The sequence below is a fragment of the Pelmatolapia mariae genome, linkage group LG3_W, assembly GCF_036321145.2.
Source record: "Pelmatolapia mariae isolate MD_Pm_ZW linkage group LG3_W, Pm_UMD_F_2, whole genome shotgun sequence".
In the NCBI taxonomy this organism is placed as follows: domain Eukaryota; kingdom Metazoa; phylum Chordata; class Actinopteri; order Cichliformes; family Cichlidae; genus Pelmatolapia; species Pelmatolapia mariae.
In genome coordinates, this window is record NC_086229.1 from 63111038 (window position 1) to 63138918 (window position 27881).

At 39.2% G+C, this 27881-nt stretch overlaps 3 protein-coding genes across 3 annotated transcripts in view; all 3 read right to left on the reverse strand.

Annotated features, from left to right (window-relative positions):
- The window catches only part of LOC134623853 (GTPase IMAP family member 8-like), a 520463-nt gene that overhangs the window by 277461 nt on the left and 215121 nt on the right, over window positions 1–27881 (reverse strand). The window lies entirely within an intron of this gene.
- LOC134646997 (uncharacterized) lies at window positions 153–27830 on the reverse strand. Its single transcript, XM_065470030.1, has 7 exons — window positions 27695–27830; window positions 26696–27052; window positions 7546–7908; window positions 7117–7194; window positions 638–1000; window positions 347–399; window positions 153–164 (listed from the first exon to the last, which is right to left on the reverse strand). Exons 1-7 carry the CDS (start codon window positions 27765–27767, stop codon window positions 153–155), a joined length of 1299 nt encoding a protein of 432 aa, XP_065326102.1. The 5' UTR covers window positions 27768–27830.
- LOC135932550 (Fc receptor-like A) lies at window positions 10344–12922 on the reverse strand. Its single transcript, XM_065470031.1, has 4 exons — window positions 12851–12922; window positions 12526–12771; window positions 12298–12456; window positions 10344–10387 (listed from the first exon to the last, which is right to left on the reverse strand). Exons 1-4 carry the CDS (start codon window positions 12870–12872, stop codon window positions 10344–10346), a joined length of 471 nt encoding a protein of 156 aa, XP_065326103.1. The 5' UTR covers window positions 12873–12922.

Below are 27881 nucleotides of genomic sequence, written 5' to 3' on the forward strand. Positions count from 1 at the left end.
GTCGTTACTTTTAGGTCTCTGTATCATGTTTATGTTTCTATGTCCTCATTTAGTCTTACATGTGTCTGTCTTTGGCTTTCCCTTCGCCTCTTGTTCCTATGCATTCTCGTGGCTATCTTCCAGTTGTGTTGATTATTATTCCTTGGCTCCCCCTAGTGGGGAATCTGTGTACATATAAAAACAAAATTTGCATCCTGGGATTTGATGGTTTTAACATTACTGAATCTGCTGTTCAAGAACGACGTGGTCGCTTTTGGCGCCTTCGTCTTTTTTTGTATTCTATTAAAATCACAAAGCTAACAACAACAAGAAGTACAACAAAAACTTGCAGAGCAACACCTCCAACCTCCTTCCCTCCATCCTCCTTCCCTCCATCCTCTGTGTGTCCTCCTGTCTGACCTGCAGGTGAGAAACAGGTGTGAGGTGTCAGCTGTCAGGTAGGTGATGAGTGAAGAACAGAACAGAATCCATTTCCTCTTCAAGCTGCTGTCAGACATTATCTACTGCACTCTGATCACATCACTCAGACCAGCTGCTTTCTACAAAGTCTCATCAACAACATCTTTAGAAACAAACATCAACAACCAGGAAACAGCTTCACCTCTGATCACACACACACTCAACTCTACTCACTCACCTGGAGGATCAACAACATGAAGGTAGATGATGCTGATGGGGTCACCACCCAGATTAGCTCTCTTCCTGCGGTTTGCTCCCCTCACAAGGACACGACACTCGTATGTTCCAGTGTCATTAATCGTCACATCCTTCAGAATCAAAGACACGTCTCCATCCTTCATCTGTCTGTCCTGCAAATCCACCCGGTTCTTAAAAGATGGATCCTGGTTGTTTGGAATAAATTTTTCATCCCAGTGAAAAAGGACATGTTCTTGCTCCAGTTCAGGTTGGATCCACTCAACGCCTTTGATGGTTTTGTTGTTTGGAGCTTGACATGGTAGAGTGATGTCCTGTCCAGACTCAGCTGTGATGTTTTTCTGGTCTGAAAAAGGAAACAATACATAGCCGAGATGTTAAAGTAACTAAAACAGCATCCAGTGAGAGAGTCACCAGAGCAGAGAGCTCTGTTAAGTGGAATCAGTACAAGGAACTGAAATTCATGAGTTAATGCACTGTTTTGAACTTAAAGTTCCAGGTTTCATTGGCAAAAACTTGGCTCTATTTTAATGCAGTTCATTTCAATTTGTTTTAATTTCATCTTTATAGCAAAAAAATAAAACAACAGTCACCTCATGGGACTTTATATTGTAAGTTAAAGATAAGTTAAACATACTTAATACATACAATAATACAGAAGCTCTAATAATCAGACCACCACCCTGTGAGCAAGCGCTTTGGCAACAGTGGGAAAGAAAAGGTTCAGAAGCAGGCTCAGGAAGGTGCAGCCAATTTGAGTTGAGGGGAGAAGGACAGGACAAAAGACATGCTGCAGAAGAGAGCCAGAGATTAATACTAACAAATACTTAAATGTAGAGAGGTGTACAAACACATAGTAAATGAAGTGAGGAGATTGGAAGTAAAGTGAATGGACTTCTTTGAGATTTTGAAGATGTTTGAGAAGAAGCTTCTCAGATGAGAGGGGAAACGTCTTCAAGAAACGCAAAGAGGTCCAGTCACTTTTCTTTCTAAGCTCCTTAGATTACCATGACCTGGCTGACTGAGACGCTTCACAGACATAGTGAGTAAAGAAGAAACACTGAGTGAACCATAGGAAGGTCTCACAACAACAATTGTGAGAATTCAGGGTCACCTGGTCCAGCCCTAACTAAATGCTTTAGCAAAAACGAAGGTTTTAAGTCTAATCTTGAAAGTAGAGATAGTGTCTGTCTCCCGAATCCAAACTGGAAGCTGGTTCCACAGAAGAGGGGCCTGAAAACTGAAGGCTCTCCCTCCCATTCTACTTTTAAATACTTTAGGAACAACAAGTAGGCCTGCAGAGCGAGAGCGAAGTGCTCTAATGGGGTGACAGAGTACAATGAGATCTATAAGATAAGATATAAGATGTGACACGGCATACCTTCTGTGACTAGACGAGTGTGGTATGCATGCAGTGGTATGCCACGGTATGGAAAAACAATCTCAGGTATGAGGAAATGAATAAAAGAGGCCGCGAGAGTCAGATAAAAACACAGTGTAGCAGGTAGAGTTTTTATTATCTATGTTCCTGGATCCTCATCTGCTGGTTAGAATGACCAGTTTTATCTGTTTCTTGAAAAAAGACCTCAAATCATTTTTGATTTAGGTTTGATTCTATGTCCAGTTGAGTCTGACTGGCCATTAACCTTAGCTAAATAGAATAAAATAGAAGAGCTATTTACTCATTATCAGTCAGAACATACACCAACTGATGCATTGTGATGACACAGTACTAAAACAATATAATGCTATATTGCTATATGTGCAATTCTTCTTCTGACGAAGTTGTGTTTTGTATTTTCCTACTCAGTTGTATATAGTATTTGTATTTCTATTTTATTCTATTGTATATATTATTCTATTCTACTTTATTTTATTCTATTGTACATAGTATTTTATTTTATTTTATTTTATTTTATTCCAGTGTTTTCTAATTTCTGCTACATAACTTTGCACTTTTGCTGTAACAAAACAAATTTCCCACCTGTGGGACTAATAAAGGCCATCTTATCTTATCTTATCTTATCTTAATAAATCTAAACAAGAAAAAAGAACCAAATATATTTGCATTATAAAAATGCTGTCTTTTAAATGTGCACATAAACATAACAGTAAAACTGTATTGGATCTTAGAAACAAATATATTGAAAGGACTAGATATACAGCAACAAAACCCCATTCCAGATGTGTTTCACTGCCCTAATACAAACTGATTTAGGAGAGTCTAGAAACAGAGGCTGTTTAAATCATATAAAATGAGTTTACTCTCACCTGCAGAGACGAGTAGGAGGCAGACAGACAGTAAAGTCCAGAAGAGAGACACAGACGCCACAGCAGACATTTCACACAGATGACCTAGAATGATGTGAATATTTCAAAATGCCAGAGATAAAAACCCGAGTAGACTACAACTTATCAAATAAAGTGAAAGGAACTGAGAGTTTTACCAGGTGTATGTGGGTGGATGGATGGGCGGATGCCTTCAGCTGCTCTCTATGAATGGATTCTGAGAAAGGTGGAGTCAGAGTGATGGAAGTGTTTCAGAGCTGAGCCCTGAGATCCTGTTTTTCAGCTTCTTCCTGGTATGCAGAGATTCCTCTGCATTCTTTGAATCTTTGAGTGACAGTTGAAGACAGAAGCATGACAGGCCATCAGTTTTGCATTGTAACCCTTACAGCTCACCTGGCTGTGACTCTCAGCACTTCTCAGTTTGTTATAAGAGACTTTGTGCCCTTAGAGAAACACACCACCACACCTGCACCCACCTGGAAGTCTAGCCCTGATCCAAGTGCCATGAGAACAGGCTAATAGGTTCAGCTGTTCTTTATTTAGTGTAAAGAAGATAAATATGTTTCCTGAAAGTTTGAACTGTTCCATAAAATGATCAAGAAGTGTTTCAGCAACATGAGCAGGAGTCAGGGCCGGATCAAGTGTGGTGTTTGGGTGGGGAGCTATAAGTAAAGCTTGGGTGTGTTCCTTAATAAACAAAACCTGACCTAGAATAGAAGATTGGTGTGTCAAGATGTAGCAGCTGACTCAATATCTGCACATTTCTTGTTTACAACAGGAACACAGTTACACACACAGCCTCATATTTACAACTCTAATTCATCACTACAGCGACAGAGTCACCACTGTACAGACATTTCTATTAAACATGCTGCTTTTTGCTGGGGTACTTTCACATTAAAAGCTCATTAATGAAGGAAGGTGTAAGATTTGTAATGTGAAAATTCTGGAGTAAGTACTCAGTGTTGGCACTATAGTCAGCGAACTCAGTGAAGTGAGTTTAGGAAAGCCTTTGCGTAATCCTGTTGTTGTGTGTTATGTAAACTGCAGAGAAACTGTGTGTCACTTAGAAACTAACCAACGCAAACAAACTAACGTGGCACATTTTTCAACCTTTAGCTAACTGCTTGATTTAAATTAATTACATGATCATGATCTAGTTTATGTGACTAAAAAGTCATAATTTTGACTTTTATTTCATAAAAAAGAGAAAGTAACCATTTGAACATGTTAGCTTCGATTTATAATTTTATTATATTTGACAGTTGCACTAATTCCAGTCATGTGGTGTAACAGGAAGCAGAGTAAAACTATGGCTATCAGTTTAGAGATCGCTGTTTGGATGTTTGTATTTTAAATGTCCCTCCTCCAGGGAGATTCATTCAGTAGTTTAACATAAAAACAGAGAGCTGAGATGATTCTGGTGTCTGACGAGCTTCAAAAACTCATGACCTTGTGACTCAAACTGAGCCTGAAGATATTTTTAAAATCTTGTTTTCCTTTTTCCTGAGTCAGCACAAACCCCACACACTCTGTAAGCTCCCACTGAGGCTATTGATGCAGATTCACATTTAAAGTCTTCCGCCATCTATTGATAATCTTGGTGTATTACAGCAGAGCGACATATTTCTGCTACAAGAAACATCGAGGTTATTTTAAAATATATTCTATGATGTTTTTAATGATCAGTTCACTGTGGAGTGATATTGATATGCATATTTTATTTTATTGATCCTGATAATATTTCTCGCCACAAAGAATTTCTTTTTTTCACCACTTAACATTTCATGGACAGATAGGAAAACAGTAAACTTTAAAAAGGGATACAGTCTTTTTTTAATCAGAGTTTAGCATCAATTCTGGGATATTGTTAAGTAACAGTTGCTTTGATGTTATTACAATTAACTATAGAGGCAACAATCAGGCAACTCAAACCCCTTCATCTTTTCTGATTGTTTTTTTTTTTTTACTAGTTTTTCATTTGTCAGTGTCATTGCTGGTAGCATGAGTCTATACCTGGACCCTACACAGGTTGGCAGTTGGTTGTTGGTCAGTGATGGTCTGGCAAGGCATATCCTGGATCCTGGGTTCCTTCTGGTGCACAACAATTCCCGGTGTTATGTGGCAAGAGTATGCTGGCAGTTCCTGAAAGCTGAAGAAATTGATGCCACTGACCGGTTCAAAATCCAATTGAACACCTCTGTGACATTATATTTTGCTCCACCTCAGATGGTCCAGGAGCTCAGTGATGCCTTGTTCCAGGTCTCGGAGGAGACACCATCCATCATTAGCATGACCTGATGTTGTCAGGTTGACATACAAGCACATGGGAGCCATACAAACTGAGCACCAGTATGAGATACTGAAAAATGGACTAGCCTTCCACATAATTCTTTCATCTTGATGTTTGATGTTTCTTTAAGTTCAGTCTACTAGATAAGTTTCATTTCCATGAAATTATGTGGCATCCCCTTCAACATGCTACCCACTCCATATCAGTATACCTGTCTAGCATGAGCTTTGACGTCTGATCTATTTTTAAAGTGCTCCTTTAATTGTTTTAATTGTCTTATCAACTGTTACCAGGCAGAAATAGATGTCAGATACGATCCAGTAACTCTCTGATCTATCAGAAGTGACCTAGTTGGAGTGGTTCAGGTTCACCTCCACAAATACTCACATTTTTTCTTTACAGATTCTAATCTGTAATGGAAATATTTGCATCATTTTTTTCTGCTTTAAACCTTGATCTCAAGATTATAAACTGTAGGAATCTGAAGAATGTCTAACTGCCTAAATGCCAGAAAGGTAACAGAGGTAGTCAGATTAGATTTTATCATTGGTGGGTTTTTTGTTTTCAATTTTCTTTCTTTTTGGTTGTTTGTTTTATTTTCACTGCAACTGAAAAGTGCTGTGTTTGCCCCTTCATCCATGCTCTTATCACGGGTTTTTTTCTGTTCATGGTTTCGTGATCTGAAAGAAATAAGAGTAATAAATACATCACATAATATAATATATAATAATCCTAAATAAATAAATTATTTTTTACAATGAGTGACGAATGTAGTTTTCATTATGAGCCAGCATCTTCACAGACAGTCAAAAACCTCACAGCAAGAGTTATGAAATCACACTCAACATTAGCACATGTTCACACTTTATTAATAATAAAATAAGACAATAGATATAAACTGGGGAAAGTCACAAAAAATGCATCAAAACTGATGAAGAAAGTTGATAAAACAGGAAACTTCACTACAGAAATGTTCTCATGATCTTCACAAAGAGAACTTTTTTCCTTCAAAGGAAAACGATGAAAACTGTAATTTTAACTTATTATTATGATGGTTGATTTTTAACTGTTTGCAGACTAGACATGCCCACTCCCAGGTGCCACCAATCCGAACCAGAAAAACCCCAAAGATGGAAAAAAAAACAAACTCAAGATAAGTTAGATATTTACAGCTGACTACTGCCTGCTGGATTCCCGTCACTGTGAACTCACATCTGTCTTCAGAGCTTCGGTCTTTTTGCTACGAAAGGTGGGACGAGTGACACGAGTGGAGCGTTTCAGCTTGCTACTCGTCTGGGAAGTGCTGTTTTTTTCTCCTTCTGTATTTTCTGTCATTTTTATGTAGTATATTATAGTTGCGAAAAGAACTATAGAAAGCACAATAACAACTGTTAGTCCAACAGCCCCATCCTCTCCATGTCCTCCTGGCTGACCTGCAGTTGAGAAACAGGTGTGAGGTGTCAGCTGTCAGGTATACACATGCTTCACCTCTGATCACAGGCAACATCTTTTATGCATTTTGAGTTATCAGCTCAAAGCCAAACAACTCTGACAATAACTGAATGTGTCCAAAGCCAAACTGAATTCCACTGACATACCTGGTGAAATAACCTTTAGGTGGATGATGCTGATGGGCTCAGTCTTTAAAATGGCCAGCTTTCTACCTTCTCTTACTTCCTGGATGACACAACACTCGTATGTTCCACTATCAGCAGTCGTCACATTGTTCAGAATCAAAGACATGCCTCCATCCTTCATCTGTCTGTCCTGCAGATCCACCCGGTTTTTAAAAGATGGATGCTGATAATATGGAACAAATTGTTTTTCCCAGTACCAAAGCACGTATTGTGCCTTCAAATCACGTCTGCTCCACTCCACACCTGGCATGAGGACAGTGTTTGGAGCTCGACATGTCAGAGTGACGTTCTGTCCAGACTCAGCTGTGATGTTTTTCTGGCCTGAAAGACGAAACAACACAGAGCAGAGAGGTTAAAGAACTAACTGATCACTATAGCAGCCAATCGCAGAAAAACAAACCAAAAAAAATGTATCACGTATCATGTATGTATCATGTTTAAACTAGTTCTTCAACATGTAGCCCTTTACCAACTTTGTGTAAGTTACCGTGGCCATCTAAGAAGAACATATGTTTGTCCACTTATGTTCTAAAGGCTGCAGCCAGTAGGAAATGCAAGGTACAAAGATCCAAGCTTTGGACCTCTACTACATGTTTAACTCAAAAAACTTCAGACATCAACAACCAGGAAGCAGCTTCATCTCTGCTAATAAACTGAACTCTACCAACTCACCTGGAGGAACAACAGTCAGGTAGGTGGTGCTGATGGGGTCACTATCCAGACTGGCTCTCTTCCTGCGGTTCGCTCCTCTCTGGACCACGTAACACTCGTACGCTCCAGAGTCATCAGTCGTCACATCCTTCAGAATCAGAGACACGTCTCCATCCTTCATCTGTCTGTCCTGCAGATCCACCCGGTTCTTAAAAGATGGATGCTGCTCTTCTGTATCAAGCTTATCGTCCCGGTAAAAAAGGACATATTCTTGCTCCAGGTCAGCTCTGCTCCACTCTGCAGCTATGATGGGGTTGCCGCTGTTTGGAGCTCGACATGGCAGAGTGATTGTCTGTCCCGGCACAGCTATGATGATTTTCTGGTCTGAAAGAGGAAACAACAGAGCGGTTAAAGAGATGCAAGTAAAACCAGTCACTACACAGTTAGGAGCTACTGCGAGATAAGTGATTTTTACTGTAAATTGCTTCATACAAACAAAAGGGGCACATTCATTTAAAATCTGACTTTTTGTTGAAGAATTACTTTTTATCTTTGTGATTTCAATACACTTAATGAACTTAATGTACTGACAACACCACAAACTGTTTCATAATTTCATATTATTCAGTTTATAAATACACTGCTATGCTTGAAGCCAGGGTTAAAAGAGACAGTTGATGACTTTCTGACTCAGGTTTTAGGTTTTTTGGCCTACCTTTACAAGGGAATCCTAATGAATCTCGCTTGCAAAGTTAGGCAGTAAAGCTCAGAACAGCCATTTGTGATTCACTCAAACAACTGATATTACTGAGTATTAATCTGGAATCTTGCAGCGAAGTCTACTACATTCAAGTTTTACATTTTTAAATATCTGTTCTAGCTACAAAATGCTGTTTGAAATTCAGTGACAGTGACACTTTTCTGTGAATGCTGAAAGGTAAGGTCATGTAGTTAGTTCAAAAATAAAGATCTTTTTTTCCCAATGAGGAGATTTAATGAAAGATTATTTTTTTGCCAACAGATTACTGCACCCATCCTTGTGCTAATGACTGACGGCTGTGCAAGGACTGATTCATCATGACTCGTTATGCTCGTAAAAGCACAAACTTGTGCAGATGAGCAGATATCAGATGTGCTCTGATGTGAACTTTGACATGACCTGTAGGTATGAGGAAATGAAGCAGGTGTAGCAGGAGGAGAGGACAAGCTCGGGTAAACAGAGTGTTAATGCTGTTAAACGACTCAGCTCTCCTCCTGGAAGAATGCCACATTTCTTTGTAACAGAATCACAGTGTTCGCTGAAACTGCTCTGGAGCATAATTAAGCTTTAACTCTTTAACTTGAACCATATTTGGCAGGTCATACAGGCTAGTTAAACACACCTTTTTAAACCATGAACAGAATTCTTAAAGAAGTATTGTTTTATCAATCAGAAATTCAATCTCACCTGCAGAGACAAACAAGAGGCAGACAGACAGTAAAGTCAGGCAGAGAGATGCAGACGTTACAGCAGACATTACTTCTTCATTTAAAATGAGATAAATGTCCAAAAGATGGTGGTATTTTTAAAGAATCACAGAATCCTTGAGTTTAAAATCCGATAAAGGAAGCTGAAAGTCTGTGAGTGCGATAGCAGGTATCTATATTGTTCTTGTCATTGTCACCTGCTGTTTCTCCCTCCTCATTTCTGTCTCTGTCACTCTCCACTCCTGCAGGTGAAGAAGAGATTGAGGTTGTCTGGTTCCCTTGTTTGGCCCTGCCCAGGGGCGGAGCCTCTCCTGTTGACCTTGTTACCTGTTTGCCTTAAATTCTTTACTGCAGCGGATTTAAAGACCAGCTTTTGCCTTGTGTCCCCTCTAGTACTTTGACATTGCAATGGATACTTCTCCTCTTTCACTTCTACACTTTACAAAACATAGTGTTAATCATGTCGAGTTTTATCACTCCTGATTAATTTTTCTGTGGTTTTACTTTTGCCAGTGTCCTCCATTATCCAGCATGGCATCCCTTATCCTTTTTTCATCAGCTTTTGACCTTTATGTCCTTGCCTACTGGAAAATGCATGGAAGGACCAATTTAAAATGTGGCATATTTAAGTTTCTGAAACTCTTCTTTAGCATGTGAGTAAAATGTAACCATAATGCAAAGTAGGTTGATGTCGCCTGCTGGATGTTTGGCTGTTAAACTGCTGTCATTTATAAAGCAGCTGCTCTGCGGTAAAACTTAGATTAAGCAGAATTTAAAAGTTATTAGTAATTCCAAAGTTCAATGGTGAGCGGTTTAACAGGAGATTGGTGGTTCAGGAGATGTGGTTGAAAAATAAGTTGGTTCTGATTCACATGAATTCACAAATTTAGTCTGGTGTGGTTTGATGTTTATTTAAGTTTCCGTTTTAAATCTATTTAGAATCACAGAATCACACGAGAAAATCACGCAAGATGAACACTCAGAGCACTCAGAGCACTTTCACTTTCTATTGCAAGTCTCATTCACACATACATTATTGCAAGGATAAATATTGTAATATTCACAGACACTCATAAGCATGCATTGGGGGAAGATCAAAGTTCAGTACCCTGCCCAAGAATCACCTGACAAACTACCAATCAATCTACCATCTGAACCACATTTTAACATGTTTACTGTTCACATTTAAAATTTTAGAGCAAATTCACTAAGAAATAAGACAAGATAACGTATACAAGTTAGATAAAAACATCTTAAAAATATATTGTTAACTTGTGGATCTCCTCTGGTCTGAAGTGCTGGGGGGACCATTTAGAGACCAGCAGCTGGACGTCGGTGGTTGGACTGGTGGACTACTTCAGTGAAGAGTAGACGACGTTTGGCTCTGGTTTAAAGTCTGAACACAAACACAGACAGTTCAAACAACAGAAAACATGATTAAAAGCTTTGTAGTTCAATCAAGACCTCGATTGCTCTCTTGTTTACAATCTTATTTACATTATTTACAATCTCCACCTCTCTGCATCACACACAGTCCCAGTTCAGACTGAGCTTGAGATATGATGTGATTCTGTTAGCTTAGCTTAGCATGATGGTGAGCAGGGGCAGCAGCTAGCTTGGCTCTGTTTAAAGTTAAAGTTAAAGAGCGGTTGTACCTGGTCCTCCTGGCTCTGATGGCTGTTCGTCCATAACTCACATCTTCAGTTTTCACTGCTGAGTAGACTGCAGCTGAGTAACTCTCTGCAAAATAAAACACCTTTGACATTGTACAAAATCTGTATGACTGTCATATTATTGCAAAGATTGTTTTTATTCATAATGCTGCACAGTGTAGAGATTAAGCAATAGGTTTTATAAACAGCAGCAGCTTCACACGCTTTTCTTATCTTAACATCTCTGCTATGAAACTGACCACATGAAACTGAAGGATGTTTCTGTGTAAGAGAAAAGAGGACAACCACAAAGCTGCAAACATGTGCTTTTAGTGCACACTGATACACTTCACCACAAAGCAAAGACCTTCACAACATCAACACTATTACTGGCCAAACCAAGAGACACTGTGTTGAGAAGTTTCACTATCTTCAGACAACTGTAAACTAGAATCATCAGCAGGACGAATGTATCTCGTCAACATGCCATAAACAACAAGATAGTTATTAACTTTATTACCACCAGATTCTGATTTTCATTTTGGAGCATGAGAAAGACTGGGTTTAACATGTTAGCATCATAAAACTATAAAAAGACGTCCTTGATGAAATTATTCACTTTGATATCTTTGATGGCCTGTGAGCAGAGTTTAAAGAAATCATTTTCCAAATGATGTCTACATGTTTCTTCCTGATTTTAAAATGAACAGCTCTGTGTTGAAACAGCTGCAGCTGAAGTGTTTTCTTTCTGTCAGAAACAGGATGCTGGACGACTGCAGAGCTGTTAGCTTCAGTTAACCACAGACCACAAACACACAGTCCAGCTCACAGTGAACAACAGTAAGTACAGTGTGAGACTTTAATCACAGACAGTTATATTAGACAAAACTGATCAAATTTTACATAAAGAAATAAAATTTATTTATAATCTATAAACAAATGATTTATTGTGAAAGCATCAAATCATAAAAATGTTTATTTTACTGTTACAACAATCCACAATTTTACACAGAAACTGAAATAAAAGTACATGATCACACATGATCCAGAATGTCCTCTTAACCCAACACATCATAATGACAAGCAACAGTGTTCATGAACCTATATCTGATTTTATTTTCATATTAAACTAACTTTTAGAAATCTGAGGAGGAAAATGTTTGCTTACACACATTGTTACATGTTTGCAGTTCCATAACTATCTTCACTCCTACTTTCAATACTTTTTTCTCAGATTGTAAAGCTGCATTAAAACCTTTCTAAATGCAAATCTAACCACTCAGTCTCCTGCCTGGCCTCTAAACAGATATTTGGGATACTTTATTAAAATCTACGGCAAATTTAAGCTGTGAGGTCACCAGCACATGAAAAAAATGTGTGTGTAAAATTTTGTTATGATGAAAAAAAGAGCCCACTACCTCGGATTTCTCTGATTGGCTCTTGTTGATTTTTTGATATGTTGATTATACTGCACTTGATGTCAGAGATGATTTCATCTTCTCCAGCTTTGTCTTGTTCTGCTGAAATGATCCATTTAGATTAATTATCTAAACAGAGATTACATGTTAGAATGTTTTACTGTGATCATATTGAATTTGAAAATTATTCTACTGAACAAACTCAGACATGAAAGATCAGGAAGTCTGAGTCTCACCTTCAGGTTTCCTGTGAATACATTGTCTCACCAGTAGAACCAATAACACCAGTAGAACCCCAACACACACTGATCCAACACATGACAACACAGAGAGAACAGGAGGAGAGAGTGATGGAGGAGGTGTGGATGTAGGTGGAGGTGTGTTGGTGTGTTTGTCTAAAATAAAGCAAACACAGTCATTAAGTTGTTGAAAGCTGCAGAAACACAGACAGGTGAGTGTGTCACCTGTGACAGTGATCCAGCTGGATGGAGACTCTCCATGACCGCTGATGTCACACTTGTAGAGGCCTTCATCAGACCTGGAAACATGCTGGATGGTCATGTGACCTGTAGGCTGCTTCCTGATGAGGGAGCCATCTTTATAGAAAGCAGCTGGGAGGTTGGAGGGAGTGGTCTTTGTTTTACAGAGCAGAGTGACGTCATCTCCCTCCATCACAGGGAGGACAGGACTCTGCAGGATCACTGATCCACCTCAACACAGAGACAAACTACAGCATTTCATCCATTTACACACAGCTTCATCAACACTAACTCCACACACTCAGCTTACCAGTGACTGTCAGGTTAACCATGTTACTGATGGGACCCTCTCTGGACTCACACCAGTAAACTCCACTTTCTAATGAGTAGATGTGACTGATGTTACAGGAAGAACCAGCTGGTGTTCCCCATTCCTCACACTCAGCTCTGTTGTCTGTTGCTTGTGTTTCTCCTCAGAGTCCATCCAGCAGAGCTGTTGTCCTCCTCACAGCTCAGAGACACAAAATCTCTTTCAAAGAACTGAGAGCTGCTGGGACTCACAGTCAGACGAGCTGTGAGGGTGAAAATGAAAAACAATTAGATTTTATTTTTTTCTTTAGTTTTATATGTGAGATCCATTGTGAAACATGAACCCAATCAGTTCATATCAGTGAGCATTTCTCAGGTTTAAACTGTGACAGAAGAAGGTTACTGACCTTGGTTTGTTGTGCAGCTCAGCAGTGAGATCAGAACTAAAGAGAAACGACACTCAGGTTGATTTGAGGTGAACATAAAGAACAACTCCACACAAACAGCTGACAAACCCAGATAATACACTCTTCTGGGTCTAGGGGTTTCAAAAAAAACTAAATGTAGAATCTATCTTGACTAGTTCAAACAGAATGAACACTGGAACCAATTCAAATAACACACATCCCTCAACATGTCCTGGCACTTTGTCTCTAAATTTGGGCCAATCGTTAGAAAGATTTGTGTCACATTCAGACCTAAAATCAGCAGTTAACCAAACATCACAACCGAAACCAACCACTGCACCACTGTAACGTGTGTACTGTTAGATATGATTTAAAAAATATTTGATTTCAGTTTTAATTATCAGTTCTCACCACTTTTTCAGCAAATGTGCTGTTGTGCCACTTTAGAATATAATTTACAAATCTTTATATATTGTTTTTGTTAATAATTGAATAGAACAAAAAGTTTTGTTGGTGAATTTGATTTGATTGTTATTCACTCAAAACCTTTTACACAGGTCGGACTCATTATGTTGAGTCTAGCCTAAGATTATATTTTAAAAAACAACACTTAAAGTTGTTGTTTTGATAGTGTGCATTGAATGTTCTAAATATACATAAAACACTACTTTTCACTACTTTTACACAGTAAAGTCATGTGTCCACTGTGCAGCTGTGTTGATATAATGAGTGAATGATTTGATCTTTTCACTGCCTGCTGTGTTTCCTCGACTCCTGAGCAAAGATAAAGAGTCAGTTCAGACCTGCAGTTGGTCCTCGTGGTGTTTTGAACTTGAATTCAGCCTGATTTGTTTTTCATGTCTTCTCCTCCATCATCAGTTATCAGGAGAGCAGACAGTCAAAGTACAAGAATTCAAACAAACACAGAGATTCTACTTACAGAGCAGACACAGCACAGATGTTTCCTTCATCGTCCTTCTCACTCATTTGAGCTTTTTTTCATTTCTCTCACTGACACCAAGTAAAGCCCGCCCTCTTCCTCTGAGTCTGTGTTTTTTCTGTTGGTACAAAGGCGGTGGTGGGTAACTCACTTTTTTTACTGTACAGACGCCCATGCTACATTATATTAAAATATAAACTCAATGTCAGTGTCAAAGATTCCCTCAGTCAAAACTGTGGTGTTGATGAGCTGTGATTTTGTTACTGAACAAATTCAAATACCCGTTAAGTGGTTCATTGAAATTTATAATGTCTCACTTTTTAATATTTCCCTTTAAAGGCACTGTATAAATAAAATCTTGCTTACCTCACTGATGAGTATGATGTGAAACTAAAGAATCAAACCAGGGACGCTGCTGTTATGGAGCTGAACTGGAACCACTGAGGCCCTCTGAACACATGTTAATTACAGCTGTGCAGAGACACACTGATGACTGACTGGAACACTATGATTCACAGATTATTGAAATGATACCCTTCAATGTTGCCACTAGAGCGAGATATTTGACTTTAAATCTTGACATGGATACAAGCAGATCATCAGTGAGAGTCACTTAATATTAATATTAGTAACGTCAGCGTTAACCTTATTAATATGACGTTAACACCATAACCGCATTAACACAGCAAATCCCAGTTAGCTAGCTATCGTGGACCGAATGGGGCTTGTTGTATTACCTCTTTATTTCCCTTTAATTGATCTCATAATTGTAAGGTAAATAGATTTGTGAGTTAAATAGTGGAGTTGAGTATGTGAGTTGAAACCATCAGAAAATTGCCAAATCTTCTCTGGCACAATGTATTGTTACAATAAAAATATAACTGATCAAACACAAATTCCCCTATTCTTTGTGACTTTTTATAAGTTTATATTTCTATAGTGGTCCTGAAACAGGCTGTGGGCAGTCTTTGTTTAAGGTCTTCCTCATCAGGTTGTAATAAATATTTTTTTGAATTATTTTAATAACTCACATATCCTTGCATTGATATGTTGGCAACTAGGGATGGGTATCGTTTAGGTTTTATCCGATACCGGTGCCAAACCGGTACTTTTGAAACGGTGCCGGTGCTTAAACGGTGCTCAAACCGGTGCTTAAAGAATGGAGAACACAAAATTGGTCCAAAAACCTCTCATGTTCAGCTGTTTTCTTTGTAAAAAGATAACAATGTAAGCCTTTTCTGCAGCTATAGGGCATACATGGTATCACTCTTGGCTGGAAGCAGTGCTTAAACAATGGAAAAAACATAAACTTTGTCCAAAAACCTCTCATGTTTAACAGTTTTCCACTTTTTCTTTGGTCATTTTAGCCTTTTTGACCAGGGTGAAGGGAGTATCTGCCATCAAACAAGAAGACAGCTGCATGTAGCTATGATGATGTTTGCTAGTTCACCTTACATGCATTAATTTAATAAAGTGGTTAGCGCACTCAACGTGAATTATACACGAACAACATTAAGCTACTCACGCAGAGAAGAACGGCTGCTGCTGCCATCATCATGCGTCATAATTTCTGCTACACTGGCAGGGCTAGGGGCCAGGACTCTCCTCTTCGGGTTCTTGGGGGGGGGGGGGTGTTGCTAACTCCGGGTCCGATAACAGGCACCACACCCGCAGTAGATGTGCTCGGTGTGAGGTCTCAAATACGGCGCATTTCTCGGCTTTTAAAAAAAACGCTATGCGTCGCCAGGTGTTTCATTAGATTCGAGGTGTTACCTCCTTTGACAGTATCACAGTATCACCTTAAAGCACTTGTTGCAGGCTGCTGAGTTTGCATCTTTTGCTGCGAAGTACAGCCAGACTTTTGACCGATTCACCTTGGGCATTTTTAATCTGTAGCTCTGCTCTAAAAGAACGTACGTACCTGGCCCCGCCTACTATCATCGGAAACGTAAAATGATTGGCTAGAAGTCATCACAGCTCAGGAAAAAAAAGCACCGAGATAAAGCACCGAAATGTGCGCTGCTTTTCGGTCTGGTTACTACCGTTTATGTCAGAACCGGTGCCATCATGGCACCGGACACCGGTACCCATCCCTATTGGCAACACAGAGATTTATACCTCCAGATGAGTGCAGGTGACCTTAAAACCCAGGCTTCTGTTTAAACATTCTCACTGTTCTTAAATGTTGGACATCATTACATTTTCATGGCTCAGTGCTTTAAAATAAGAGAACATGTTGTTCAGTCCCATAAACATCTCTAAAATTTGACTCTTTGTACACAAATGTTTATCCTGATGGCATCTCTGTTTAGTTTGACTCTGCCCTTTGCTTTTAACTTTACACATTTAAAACACTGTCTCATCCTTTACAGATGGCTTTAGCTGGATTCTCAATTTCAATAATTTTTTGCATAAGACCTTTTTCCACTGAGTTTCAGTTCTTGTGTAATTTGGCATATTGTCATGTCAAAGAGTTTTAGAGCCCTAATTGCATTTTATGTATATTGGTATATCATAGTACGCCAAAGCTGGAAGAGAAGATAATTTGTAAATATTGTAAGGATATTTAAATTCATGACTGCACTTTCAGACTAAAGATATGAACATTAATACCTATGTTTTATCGTCTTTCAAAGAGTAAAATTTCTACATTATCGAAGCAAGAAGAAACAATATAGAGCAATATCATTAGATGAGTTTTCTGATGGAGTTTTTGCGAGAACTGTTGAATTAAGCCTATAAAGTTCTGGGTTCTAACTTCCTTCAGCTCATTGCTATCATGGGATTGTGTGTTCTCCCACAGTTTAAAAAGATATGCTGCGTGGAAATTAACTGAAAATCTTCCACAGTTTTTACATAAAAAGCTGACATCAATAACACTGTATTATTCATATTAATGTTTTCAACCGGTGGATGTTAAGAGGTCATATTGCTGTCATTTACAAAGCAGCTGCCCTGCTGTAATGCTCAGTTTTGTCAGTAGGTGGAAGCAGACTTAAACTCAAATTCATGTCCTTTTGTAAATTCACTGTAAAGTTTGAAAGGAGGAGCTCTGTGCTGTGATCCAGAACAAAGTCCAGCCTGGGTCATAAGTTTGAAGGTTTTCATACAATAAAACACTTCTTTGTTTTCATGGTGACGTCCTGAGTGTGATACTACATATATTTCCGTGGAAGAGGAGTAATAAATGCTACCAAATACATTTCTGTATATTCAATTCTTAATCAAAATAAATAGAGTAAAGGGAAAATTTTACTACTTTTGGATGTTGGTTTACAGCCACTGAATGGAGTTCCTGCTGCTTTATGTATGTGGCTACAGTTGAACTCATGTTGGGATTCATTCATTTTCTACAATAAACACAAGTGTTTATCAGCCAGAACCAAGCCAGTCAAACTTTCCATTCGACTTTCTTTATTAAACCCAAAGAACTACTCAAGGCAAATATCAGACACAATGTAGAGCACTATGTTTCGATAAAACCAAACACAGGATATCATCACAAATACATCATACTTTACTGTCCACACAGTGGTGGAGGGGTGATGATTTTTGGCTTGTTTTGCAGTGACGGGAACAGGACACCTGAAAGTAATTGAGGCTACCACAAACTTCTCTGTTGGGATACTCTAGAGTCATATGTGAGCATCAGAGTCTAGACCTCAACCTGAATAATGCTGTGGTGGGACATTAAGAGGGTTGAGCATATATATATATATATATATATATAGAAGAGCTCTGTTAAGCTCTGTTAGACACACTGAATGACTACAATGTCCTGTATACTGTTTGCTTGTATATGTGTCTTTCTTGCTGCTGTCACAACCAAATTTCCCCTTGTGGGACAATTAAAGGATTATTCTATTCTATTCTATTCTATTCTACAAAAGCATAAAACATAAAAATATTTTTTTTAACGGGTGGTGGGGCCCAGTTAGAGACCAGCAGCAGGACGTTGGACTGGTGGACTACTTCAGTGAAGAGTAGACAGCGTCTGGCTCTGGTTTAAAGTCTGAACACAAACACACACAGTTGAAAAAACAAACAAAAAGGAAACACAATTACAAGCTTTGTAGATCAATCAAGACCTTGATGCCTCTCTTACTCACATTTGCATCAGAAGTGTGAACTGGGTCAGTTGAATCGTGTCTTGTTTTTTGTTTTTTTTTAGCTTAGCTAAGCGTTATTGCTCGAAACAGGGTGAGCAGCTTGTCCCTGTCCAAAGTTAAAGTTAAAGAAAAGTTGTACCTGGTCCTCCTTGTTCTGATAGTTTTTTGTCCATAACTGTCGTTTTTAGTTTTCACTGCTGAGTAGACTGCAGCTGAATCCGTCTCTGCAGAATTAAACACACAGAATTATGTGAAATTACTGCAGGTATAAAAACTGCATGACTTGTATACTATAGCAGAGCTGTGGCGAACCTTCTACCCTAATGTTGCATCATGAAGAGAAGAAGCAATAACTTAAAAACCACAGCAGTTTTTCATACATTTTTTGTAATCTTAATGCCTCTGCTATGAAAAAATGATTGGCCACATGAAGCTGAAGGGTGTTTCTGTGAAAAAGAAAAGCGGACGACCACAAAGCTGCCACTGCTTTCAGTACAGACTAACATGCTTCACCACAGAGCTCAAAGCAACACTTTCTCACAGCATAACCATTATTACTGTCCAAACTAGGACAAACTTCAGTGAGAAGCAGCTTCAGACTACAGTTAACTGGAACCACCAACATGATTACTGCATGTGCTCAACGTGTCAGGATGGTACAGAAACTACCAAATTATCAACGTTATACACATTTGATTTGTTATAGAGACTGGGAAATGCTTTTAAATGATTTCTAAAATGAACAGCTCTGTGTTGAAACACCTGCAGCTGAAGTGTTTCTTTCTATCAGAAACAGGATGCTGGACGACTGCAGAGCTGTTAGCTTCAGTTAACCTCAGACCACAAACACACAGTCCAGCTCACAGTGAACAACACTCACAGTTTGAGACTTAAGACAATTAGAACTGACTAAGCTGACCTAATTTCAGACAAAGGAAACAAGTTCATAACTACACTTAGCAAGTTTTGTTTGCTTGTTTTACTGTTACAACAGTCCACATTTTTACACTTCTGAACTTCCCTCATATGTTCCATAATGTTCCCATAATCATAGCATCAAAGTCAGCGACAGTGTTAATCTTATTCTACCTTCATATTCAACTTTGTGCCTGACACATTTGAAGAGGAAAAAATCAGAGATGTTATTCATCATCCAAACTATGATCAAAACACACATTCTCAAACATTTCCAGTTCCTTAACTATCTTCACTCCTACTTTCCATAAATTTGTTCACATTGTAAAGTTGCATGAAAGTGCTTCTAAAAGAAAATCTACCCACTCAGTGACCTTCCTGGCAATGCCCCCTAACAGATATTTGGGCAGTTAGGAAATGCCATTTAAGCCACAAGGTCACCAGCATGTGAGAAACTGTGTGTGTAAAATCACAAGTCGAATCTGATGAAATCTGCTTAAAAACTTCGTATATTGGAAGAAGAGCCCACTACCTCGGATTTCTCTGATTGGCTCTTGTTGATTTTTTGATATGTTGATTATACTGCACATGATGTCAGTAAGGATGTCATCTTCTCCAGGTTTTTCTTGATCTGCTGAAATGATTCAAAATGATCAATAATATAAATTAAAATATGTAAACAGAGATTACATTTAAGAAAGTTGTTACTGTGATCATCATGAATCATGAATGTGAACTTTATTCTACCAAACAAACTCAGACATGGAAAATCAGAAAGTCTCACCTTCAGGTTTCCTGTGAAGACATCGTTTCACCAGCAGAACCAGTAACACCAGTAGAACCACAACACAGACTGATCCAACACATGACAACACAGAGAGATCAGGAGGAGAGAGTGATGGAGGAGGTGTGGATGTAGGTGGAGGTGTGGTGGTGTTTCTCGCTAAAACAAAGCAAACACAGTTATTAAGTTGTTGTCACATTGTGAATGTTGAAAGCTGCAGAAACACAGACAGGTGAGTGTGTCACCTGTGACAGTGATCCAGCTGGATGGAGACTCTCCATGACCGCTGATGTCACACTTGTAGAGGCCTTCATCAGACCTGGAAACATGCTGGATGGTCATGTGACCTGTAGGCTGCTTCCTGATGAGGGAGCCATCTTTATAGAAAGCAGCTGGGAGGTTGGAGGGAGTGGTATTTGTTTTACAGAGCAGAGTGACGTCATCTCCCTCCATCACAGGGAGGACAGGACTCTGCAGGATCACTGATCCACCTCAACACAGAGACAAACTACAGCATTTCATCCATTTACACACAGCTTCATCAACACTAACTCCACACACTCAGCTTACCAGTGACTGTGATAGAGATCATCTTGTTACTTGCTGTATTTTTGGATTCACACCAGTAAAGTCCACTGTCAGATGTTGAAATGGAGCTGATGTTACAGGAAGAACCAGCTGGTGTTCCCCATTCCGTTCCACAAAGAGTGATCATAGTTGTTATTGTGCTTCTTTTCACAGTCCATCCAGCAGAGCTGTTGTCCTCCTCACAGCTCAGAGACACAAAATCTCCTTTAAAAAACTGAGAGCTGCTGGGACTCACAGTCAGACGAGCTGTGAGGGTTAAAATAACAAGACAAACACAAAAAAAACCTGATATATTTTTGTTAGAACTGAAAATATGAACCCAATCAGGTCATATCAGTGAGCATTTCTCAGGTTTAAACTGTGACAGAAGAAGGTTACTGACCTTGGTTTGTTGTACAGCTCAGCAGTGAGATCAGAACTAAAGAGAAAAGACACTCAGGTTGATTTGAGGAGAACATAAAGAACAACTCCACACAAACAGCTGACAAACACTGAATCTCTTCTCTCCAATATATGTGCTCATTTTCAGCCAAAGCTACCCCCCCCCCCCCCCCCCCCCAAAAAAAAAAAAGAAACAAAACAAAAAGAAAAACAGCAGATCAATTTGGACTTCATGCACTTCTACTCTAATATGTATCTCAAAAAACAGTTTGTAATACAAACTACAGGGCGGGCCATTTATATGGATACACCATAATAAAATGGGAATGGTTGGTGATATTAAAGTCCTGTTTGTGGCACATTAGTATATGTGAGGGGGCAAACTCCTCAAGATGGGTGGTGACCATGGTGGCCATTTAGAAGTCGGCCATCCTGGATACAACTTTTGTTTTTTCAACAGGAAGAGGGCCATGTGACACATCAAACTTATTGGTCGCAAGAAAAACAATGGTGTGCTTGGTTTCAACGTAACTTTATTGTTTCATGAGTTATTTACAAGTTTCTCTTTGTTCACAGCCATTGACATGTCAAAGAGGTTAACACGTGAGGAGCGGATCGAAATCGTGTTGATATCTGGTGAATGCAGTAACCGGGTCATTGCAGCAGATTTCAATGCAAGACACCCTACGAGACCACCCATCTCCCATGCTACAGTTAGCAAACTGCTCGCTAATTTTCGTGAAACTGGTTCAGTGTTGGATTTGCCAAAATGTGGACGCAAGAAAACTGTCACTAATGAAGAAACATCAGTGGCTGTCCTAGCTTCATTCAGCAAGAGCCCACAGCGTAGCACTCGCCGCATGTCACTGGAGAGTGGCATTAGTCGAACATCTCTTTGGCGGATATTAGCTTCTCACAAATGGCATCCTTACAAACTCCAGCTACTGCAGCATCTCAACGAGGATGACCCAGATCGGCGCACAGAATTTGCAGAATGGGCAAAACAAAAATTGGAACAGGACCCTCAGTTCACGCAGAAGATTTTGTTCAGTGACGAGGCAAACTTTTATGTATATGGTGAAGTTAACAAACAAAACCCTAGCTATTGATCTGACACCAACCCACATTGGATGGATCCCTCCAAGATTGTTGGAACAACAGTGGGTCCATTCTTCATCGATGGGAACCTTAAGGCCACTGGATATTTGAAATTGCAACATGGTGATGTGTTTCCCTCTTTATGCACTGAAGCTGGCACGTTCACTGAGTTTTTCCAGCAAGATGGTGCACCACCATATTATGGGTGCCAGGTCCGAGCATTCCTACATGAACAGTTTCCTGGAAAGTGGATTGGTCGTCGTGGGCCATTTGAATGGCCCACAAGGTCTCCCAATCTGACCCCCTTAGACTTTTATCTTTGGGGTCATCTGAAGGCAATTGTCTATGGTGTGAAGATACAAGATGTGCAGCACCTGAAACTACGGATACTGGATGCCTGTGCTGGCATTTCTCCTGCGGTGTTGCTATCAGTGTGTGAAGAGTGGGAGAAAAGGGTTGCATTGACAATCCAACACAATGGGCAGCACATTGAACACATTTTACAAGTGGTCAGAAACTTGTAAATAACTCACGAAAGAGTAAAGTTAAGTTGAAACCAAGCACACCTTTGTTTTTCTTGTGACATTACCAATAAGTTTGATGTGTCACATGGCCCTCTTCCTATTGAAAAAACAAAAGTTGTATCCAAGATGGCCGACTTCTAAATGGCCACCATGGTCACCACCCATCTTGAGGAGTTTGCCCCCTCACATATACTAATGTGCCACAAACAGGACTTTAATATCACCAACCATTCCCATAATTACGGTGTATCCATATAAATGGCCGACCCTATATCTACGTTGTGAGCACACATTGTAAATGACCTCATTCATATTTTGTAAAGTGTTTTGTAAATTTGCGAGTGGCTATTATTTTGTTGGAGCTTGGACCCAGCTCATGCCGTAAATCAAGTGGCATAAACCGTACAGTAGAAGCACAAATTTTAATGCACAGAGAGAAGGTGTGCTCAATGGTTAATGGACAGGAATGGGGGAAAAATGGCTATTAAGGTGCAATCCTGAGTTGAAAGCAGTTCCTTAGCAGTTTTGATGAGGGAACAAAGTGTGTAACAAAGTTTGTCCTATATGTACTTTGCTATTTTACGAATCATATAGAGGGTTTTCATCTACGTCACATTCTGGGTGGTAACCTGTATGCACGGCCATATTGGAGGCACTCAGAGGTAAACACTGCAATGGATCAATGTCCGAAACCACAGAAAAGCTCCTCAAAATGCGTTATAGATGCAAAGGCATACAGGGAAGGACTTGGTCCACAGAAAAGGGCAGGATATTTGGACAAGTTAAGGTTTATTGGTGGTGCAGATCCAAACGAGTTGGCTCCTTCATCTTGGATCAATGACGAGCCGGAGAGGCTTCCATCTACTGCATATCCTGATATCAACTACCTGATTTTCTCGACAGCAGACCTTAAATCTTATAAAAGTTTGGAGGCCTGTAACCAGGTGTGGATGGGTGAGGGAGATGCAGTATCAAGTCATCAGCGACAGATGTGTTGTGAATGCCAAAGTAAGTAATTCATTAACATCTCTAATCAACCAAAGCTTAACTGTATGATATCATCCCTTACCAAAAAGTAGCATACTTCGAGTATATTTTATTAAGTATGCTTAACTATAGAAAAGAAATGAGCGGAACAAATTTGGATGTTGTCCTGAGTTTTTGACTTGTAGATCCTGGTTTAGCTTCGCTAACCACAACCGCCTTTCCTCTGATAACTTTCAGCATTGTTCTCTGTGATTTGTAATAACTTTTGGCTGTGCTGTTTTAATGTGCACTTTGTTTACCTCCAGTATCTCCAATATGGTGACTTCCGGTTTGATGAAGCACCGTGACAACCCACAATAGCTGTTGACCGCTACTAAGGGTAAAGGCTAAGTTTTTACCCACTAGAGGGTGCTAACGTACGTCGTCATGTTTAGGCAGCGATGCAATAATTTACAAGTTTCACTGTTATATGTTGTGTAAGTTCAAGATAATTGATTTGTGATTAATGAATAAGGCAAAAGTGTGTTAAAGGTGACACACTGTTAGATTTACTAATGGTCTTACGGGGTGTTCACATACACAGCTGTTTAATAAAAGTATTGTGAACCATCAGTTTGAGAGACCATGTTTTCATCAGGGGATGCTACACACGTATCTAAACAGCATCTCCTAAAAATGATCATTGAAAAAATAAGCATTTAACTAAACTTTTAGTATATGCAAAACATCCATTACTTTTAAATAACCCTGTAAAGTCATGTGTCCACTGTCCAGCTGTGTTGATATAATGAGTGAATGATTTGAGCTTTTCACTGCCTGCTGTGTTTCCTCGACTCCTGAGCAAAGATAAAGAGTCAGTTCAGACCTGCAGTTGGTCCTCGTGGTGTTTTGAACTTGAATTCAGCCTGATTTGTTTTTCATGTCTTCTCCTCCATCATCAGTTATCAGGAGAGCAGACAGTCAAAGTACAAGAATTCAAACAAACACAGAGATTCTACTTACAGAGCAGACACAGCACAGATGTTTCCTTCATCGTCCTTCTCACTCATTTGAGCTTTTTTTCATTTCTCTCACTAACACCAAGTAAAGCCCGCCCTCTTCCTCTGAGCACCAGCTTGTCTACTGGTTCAAACACAGAGGGTAACTAAATTCTTATAAAAATGCAAGATATAAACTATAAACATGTATCTTTTAATGCAATGAGCTTGCTGAGACATCTGGCAATTCACACAGATGGAAAGAAAACAAAAAGTCAGATGTCCTCTGCTCTCAGTGATCTGTAGTTTGGTTGATGAAAAAATCTATTTCCATGTAGTTATGTCCCCCTCAGTGAGAGAGGCAGATATGAGCTGAAACACAGGAATCAAACCAGGGACGCTGCTGTTATGGAGCTGAACTGGAACCATTCAGACACTGAGGCCCTCTGAACACATTTTAATTACAGCTGTGCAGAGACACACTGATGACTGACTGGAACACTATGATTCACATTTTACATTAACACCATCCTCACGCATGGTTTATATATGACCACTAGAGGGAGATGTTGGACTTTAAATACTAACATGGATAGAAGATGATCATTAATGCTTCCATACTGTCCTCAAAAATACATTTTAACAGCGACGGTCAGATCAGATGAGTTTGTACAAGTGATATGTTAACCTCGAGAGAAGCTGAATGATTCAGTGTGGCACGATTTGTAAACATGACTAAATTGGCATGTTTTTGATTATTTCTCATTTCTAATATTTTTAAGTGGCAAGGTTGTACCTGTCAGTGATGTTTGTTTTCTTAAGACTGATTAAAATTCAGATTATTCTATTTCAGTTTGTCTTTATTTATGATTTGATTGTTTATTTTTTAATTCTAATCACCAAATACTGTAAACAAATTAGAGTAAAAAAATAAGAACATTAAAAAGCATAAAATAATACAAAAAACATTTAAGATATAGACTGAATTACAGTGAGCACAAGTATCACCATCATCTTTTTTTATAATGTCTTCAAAGCAACCACAGCTGGCGCAAAGTGGTGTAGATTGGAACTAAATAATTAAAATAACATTTGATTTAAATGAAAGCCAAATAAAAGAAAAATAAAATAATTAATTAGATAACACATTTAATTACAAGAGACATTAAGTCTCACTGAGGTCAAAAGCCAAAGACGTGTTTTAGAAGTGGACAGAGATGGGGCCTCTCTAAATTCAGGAGCCACAATAGAGAAGGCGCTGTCCCCTCTGAGCTTCCTCCCGGATCTCGGTACTCCAACTAAGCGAGTAAGAGACCAACAGGGTGTGTAGGGATGAAGAAGCTCAGAGAGGTAAGGTGGGGCAAAATTGGGAAAACATTTAAAAACAAACTTTAAAAGACACAGGCACATATCAACACAGCAACACATGTTCAGTCATTAAAATAAAATTTATATTCACAGTTAAGACATTAAAACACTGTAAATAGAAACCCAATAAACAGATAAAAATGCATACTGGGTTGGGTGGTGAATCAGGAAATTCAGCTATAAATTTATCAACATTAACAATAAAATGCATATTAGAAGTAAATATATTGACAAATCCAGACATGTGCAAATGCATGTAAGCAGTGCTTAAAAAATGTAATGAATAAAAGCTGCCTAGCTTTTCTTTAAAATGAGAAAACTCTAATAAATATTTAGTAACAATTGCAAGAGACTCAGTTCACAGCTAAAAAGCTCTGAGACATTTTAAATATGCTGCTGTTCAACAGGAAGGACGTGTGAATCCTATTTCTGTGGTTTTCTTCTGTAGATCAGAAAACCGACCACAGGAAAGACAGTGAAACCAAGTAGACAAAGTATCAGTGGGACAAATCTGCCTCCTCCTGTCTGACCTGCAGGTGAGAAACAGGTGTGAGGTGTCAGCTGTCAGGTAGGTGATGAGTGAAGAACAGAACAGAATCCATTTCCTCTTCAAACTGCTGTCAGACATTATCTACTGCACTCTGATCACATCACTCAGACCAGCTGCTTTCTACAAAGTCTCATCAACAACATCTTTAGAAACAAACATCAACAACCAGGAAGCAGCTTCACCTCTGATCACACACACACTCAACTCTACTCACTCACCTGGAGGAACAACTCTCAGTGTAATGATGCTGATGGGGTCACCAACAGCTCTCTTCCTGCGTTTAGTTCCTCTCTGGACAACACAACACTCGTATGTTCCAGTGTCGTTAATCGTCACATCCTTCACAATCAAAGACACGTTTCCATCCTTCATCTGTCTGTCCTGCAGATCCACCCGGTTCTTAAAAGATGGATGCTGTTGTTCTGGATCAAACTGCTCATCCCGGTACGAAAGGACATATTCATCTCCCAGGTCACCTCTGCTCCACTCTAAAACAATGATGGGGATGTCCTTGTTTGGAGCTCGACATGGCAGAGTAACGTTCTGTCCAGACTTAGATGTTATGTTTTTCTGGTCTGAAAGAGGAAACAACACAAAGCAAAGAGTATGAAGTAAGTCTTCACCTCTACATCACCCAATCACTGTGAGGATCAGGGACCACTGAGATGTATATGTTTTGATTGGTATATAAATGGGATATAACATTTTCCATTCTAGTTTTCCTGTTTCATTACCCCTACTCTATCTCTGCTCTCTTCTACATCATTCTAGAAGAGCTTGAAACCACCTCAGGTGCACCAGAACTTGCTTCCCTTCCATTTGGTTTGCTGCACAGATATATCTACTTTCTCTCCATTATATGAACCAGCTCTCTCCCTTTACACAGTCCCTACATTAAGGTCCCTGCTCTCACCACCAAACTCCTACTTTTCCTTCTCCCTGTCATCTGGGGGCCTTTGTCTTTTAAAGAGCAAGAGAGAGCGAGAGAGTAGAAACTGAACAAATGGGCAAATGGCAAAGTTAGATGGAAAGAAAAAACTGTAAGGGTTTACAAATATACAAAGATAAGATAACCCTTTGTTAGTCCCACACATGGGAAATTTGTTAAATAAAAAAAAAGCAAGATAATTTAAAGATATATTTCATGGTCATTTTTTTTAAATTTCGTACTTATTAATACGTACAGATACAGATACATTTAACAGGTCAAGTCTCACCTGCACGGACCAAAACAAGGAGGCAGAGCCACAGCTGGGTCCAGCTGAGTAATACAGATGTTCCAGCGGACATTTCAGATGTAATTCTGAGGTGGTGCTTCTGTCTCACTACATGTAATTTTTCACATAGAGCTGAAAGAGACTGAAAGTCCGTCTATATGCGTCTTCCTCCCTCAGGATTTGACCC

What these genes read in the sequence shown, in the direction of transcription:
- LOC135932550 (XM_065470031.1), bottom strand. Translation starts at nt 12,872, where the DNA reads ATGGTTAACCTGACAGTCACTG. An exon ending in CAGCTGGATCACTGTCACAG is followed by an intron (nt 12,457 to 12,525) that starts GTGACACACTCA and finishes GCTTTATTTTAG; the next exon opens with ACAAACACACCAACACACCT. An exon ending in TATTCACAGGAAACCTGAAG is followed by an intron (nt 10,388 to 12,297) that starts GTGAGACTCAGA and finishes GTTTGTGTTCAG; the next exon opens with ACTTTAAACCAGAGCCAAAC.
- LOC134646997 (XM_065470030.1), bottom strand. Translation starts at nt 27,767, where the DNA reads ATGTCCGCTGGAACATCTGTATTACTCAGCTGGACCCAGCTGTGGCTC. An exon ending in ACTGAGAGTTGTTCCTCCAG is followed by an intron (nt 7,909 to 26,695) that starts GTGAGTGAGTAG and finishes TTCCTCTTTCAG; the next exon opens with ACCAGAAAATCATCATAGCT. An exon ending in CCTGACTGTTGTTCCTCCAG is followed by an intron (nt 7,195 to 7,545) that starts GTGAGTTGGTAG and finishes TTCGTCTTTCAG; the next exon opens with GCCAGAAAAACATCACAGCT.